The sequence below is a fragment of the Tribolium castaneum genome, chromosome 11, assembly GCF_031307605.1.
Source record: "Tribolium castaneum strain GA2 chromosome 11, icTriCast1.1, whole genome shotgun sequence".
Taxonomy (NCBI): domain Eukaryota; kingdom Metazoa; phylum Arthropoda; class Insecta; order Coleoptera; family Tenebrionidae; genus Tribolium; species Tribolium castaneum.
In genome coordinates this window covers 2,252,228-2,254,891 of record NC_087404.1, presented here as the reverse complement: position 1 = coordinate 2,254,891, position 2,664 = coordinate 2,252,228, and the positions used below count along the sequence as shown (strand labels likewise).

The window sequence follows — 2,664 nt, the reverse complement described above, 5'->3', positions numbered from 1 at the left end:
GTAGGAATTGGTATGTGTAACTGCGACCGTTGTACAGAAAGGCGGTGTACTGTCTGCTTTCTGGCGAAAGTGGGATTTGCCAGTACGACGATCTCAAATCAATGGTGGACATGTAGCGAATTCCGTGAAATCGACGTAATAATTCGTCAGCAGCGGGTGGTGACTCACAATCGGCGATCATTTTGGAATTGATCATTCGGGCGTCGAGGCAAATTCTCACCGTTCCATCTTTCTTTTTCACTACCGTCATTGGACTTGCGTAAGGTGACGCCTCACGTTTTATCACCCCCAAGTCTAACATTTCCTGAATTGTGGCGTCGACGGCAGGGCGTAGAGCAAAAGGTACTGGGTACGGTCGTTTCAAGAAGGGAGTCTTGTCGTGTAGTTTTATTTCGTGAGTGTATTTGTGTGTTAGCCCTGGACGCGAACTAAAGATACATCTATACTCCTGCAGCAGGTGTATTAATTTCCGTTTCTCGGCCCCAGGAATTTTTAATGGGTCCACCTTGGCTTGTAGGGCACTGGGTGACTCTAAGTGTTGCTTTTTGTTACAAGTCGTGATCGGCGCCGAATGATTGACTTCGATGTGACCAACAAGATCTTCCACATAATCCTCCGGTTCCGGTGGTATCTCCGTGGTTTTTCTAAACGGAAAACTGTGGTGCTTCTCCCCGTTTCTCAAAAGGATTTCGTTGTTATCGAAATCGATGACCGCGCGTTGTTCATTTAGCCAGTCTGCTCCCAAAATGGTTGGCTTGATTAAATTTTTGACGACAAGCGCCACGACGGGGTAGAGATGTTCGTCGATTTTGATTTCCAGGTAACACTGAATAACAACCTGGCAACTTCGCTGACCGATGGCTCCACGAAGATGGATTGAGGTAACCGGTAACGTGGGCGGTTTGTTTCCGGTCTCGATCAACTTGGACCAAACTTCTTCGGAAATACAGCTGACTTCACTTCCGGTGTCCAAAAGCGCGGTGACTGATTGTTGTTGGGAGATTTGGATCTTAATCTCCGGCACGACCCTCTGTTCGTTGTTGTTACCTGCGACAGCGGATTTAATTATAGAAAAAACATTTAACTTAACCTGGGATGCTCGCGGTCGAGCATCGTTTTCCCCTTCTGTTGACTGTGTCGAAGTTGAACGTTTACGTTTCTCTCCCGTCCTTAATTGTTGGTTCCTGCTGTCGCTTTGTGGGCCGTGCTGCTGGCCGGAGTACCTTAGGCCCCGTTCTGTACTCCGCCCCCGTTTCCCGAATCCTTGGAGTTTCATGATGTTTCACCCTGCGCTCTCGAACTTGTGTTGTTGTTGTTGTCGTTGGGGTTGTTTTTGCGCCAGTGATTGTTGCTGTTGTTTCCGTTGTTGTTGTGCCAACGGTTGTTGCTGGTGCTGGGTTGGTTGTTGCGCCATTGTTGGTTGTCACTTGAGCGTTTTTGGAAACCATTTCCACGATTTGCAGGAGCCGCAGGACGAGTTACTTCGTGGCGGTCAATGTTTGGCCGCGGGCGCTTTGGCTCGTTACGCAACTGGTGGTCTGTTGCGCGGGGTCGTTCCCTGGGAGCGATGTTGGTTTTCTCTCCCGGATTTTGCCCTGGAATTTCTTGAGTTGCCAGGAATTCGGCAGCATCCGTGGTGGTACAGATTTTCTCTAATACGCGGTCACATTGTCTGTTGTGATTGGCATAGGTGGTGAGGCCATCACTGCTCCCGAAGTCGCTGATGTGGTCGAACTTCCCGGCTCTTGCACAAAAGGGCTCGCAAGAGGGGCTGGTTCCGGAGCTACCGGAATTTCCGGGTCGGGTTCTGGCGAAGTCGTCCCGTCGCTAGGCAGTGGAGTGACTTGCCAGCCATCGGCATCAGCGGCGGCGCTGGTACTTGGCCGTACCTGAAGGACGGCTAGCGGTCTTTGAACCGCTGTCGACGTCGATGGCGCCGCGAAGTTTGGCGCATTCCTTGGTTGTTGGGAGTTTAACCAACGAACGAACCACGTCGGCATTTCTTGCGGTGGGGCTCCGGCGTTTCCGGTGTTCCTGTTGTTTTCCATGTCGACAACCTTCAATCTCGGGTATCGAACGATCAAATAAATTGGAGTCTTAGAAATTTTAATAACACAGCAGTATCTTATTTACGGCAATTTTCCCCTCGCAAATGACACTTTATGACTTTGAATCCTGGTCACGGCACCAAAAATAAATGTAAATATGTAGTGAGACCGTGATTGATGATGGTTGATCGATGTTTAAATGATTTACAACTTATTTAATTTATTTATTTAATTAATCTTGAATTTTACTTTTGTTTTTTTTTTGAAATGATTTGGCTCGTCTAGTTAATTGATCCGCTACATGATTATTTTACTTACCTACGTTGTGTTGGTTTGATGTACGAAGTCACTCTTATAGTGATATCGCAATTTGATCTTAATTCTTATCAAAAAGGGTTCAGGATTTATCCGTAATGCAAGTCCGGATTCAAAGTAGTGTCAAAACGCATGGGAGAAGGGATTTAAACCACAAGTTTCCTCCAAAGTTATTTATTACAAGAAGAAAGGATATTCCGTTGTATGGATTACAATAATCAATGGTTATGAAAGTTTGATCAAATTTGGCTAATGGTTTATGGGTGTATGTGTTATAAAGTCGTCAAAATATATCAGAATC

The 2,664-nt window shown here is 46.6% G+C and overlaps 1 protein-coding gene across 1 annotated transcript; it reads right to left on the bottom strand.

Moving 5' to 3' along the window:
• Window positions 1-1,272: 1,272 nt before the first annotated feature.
• Window positions 1,273-2,048, bottom strand: LOC107398962 (putative uncharacterized protein DDB_G0272516). The gene is made up of 2 exons (XM_064359614.1): window positions 1,890-2,048; window positions 1,273-1,827 (listed from the first exon to the last, which is right to left on the bottom strand). Exons 1-2 carry the CDS (start codon window positions 2,046-2,048, stop codon window positions 1,273-1,275), a joined length of 714 nt encoding a protein of 237 aa, XP_064215684.1.
• Window positions 2,049-2,664: the final 616 nt, after the last annotated feature.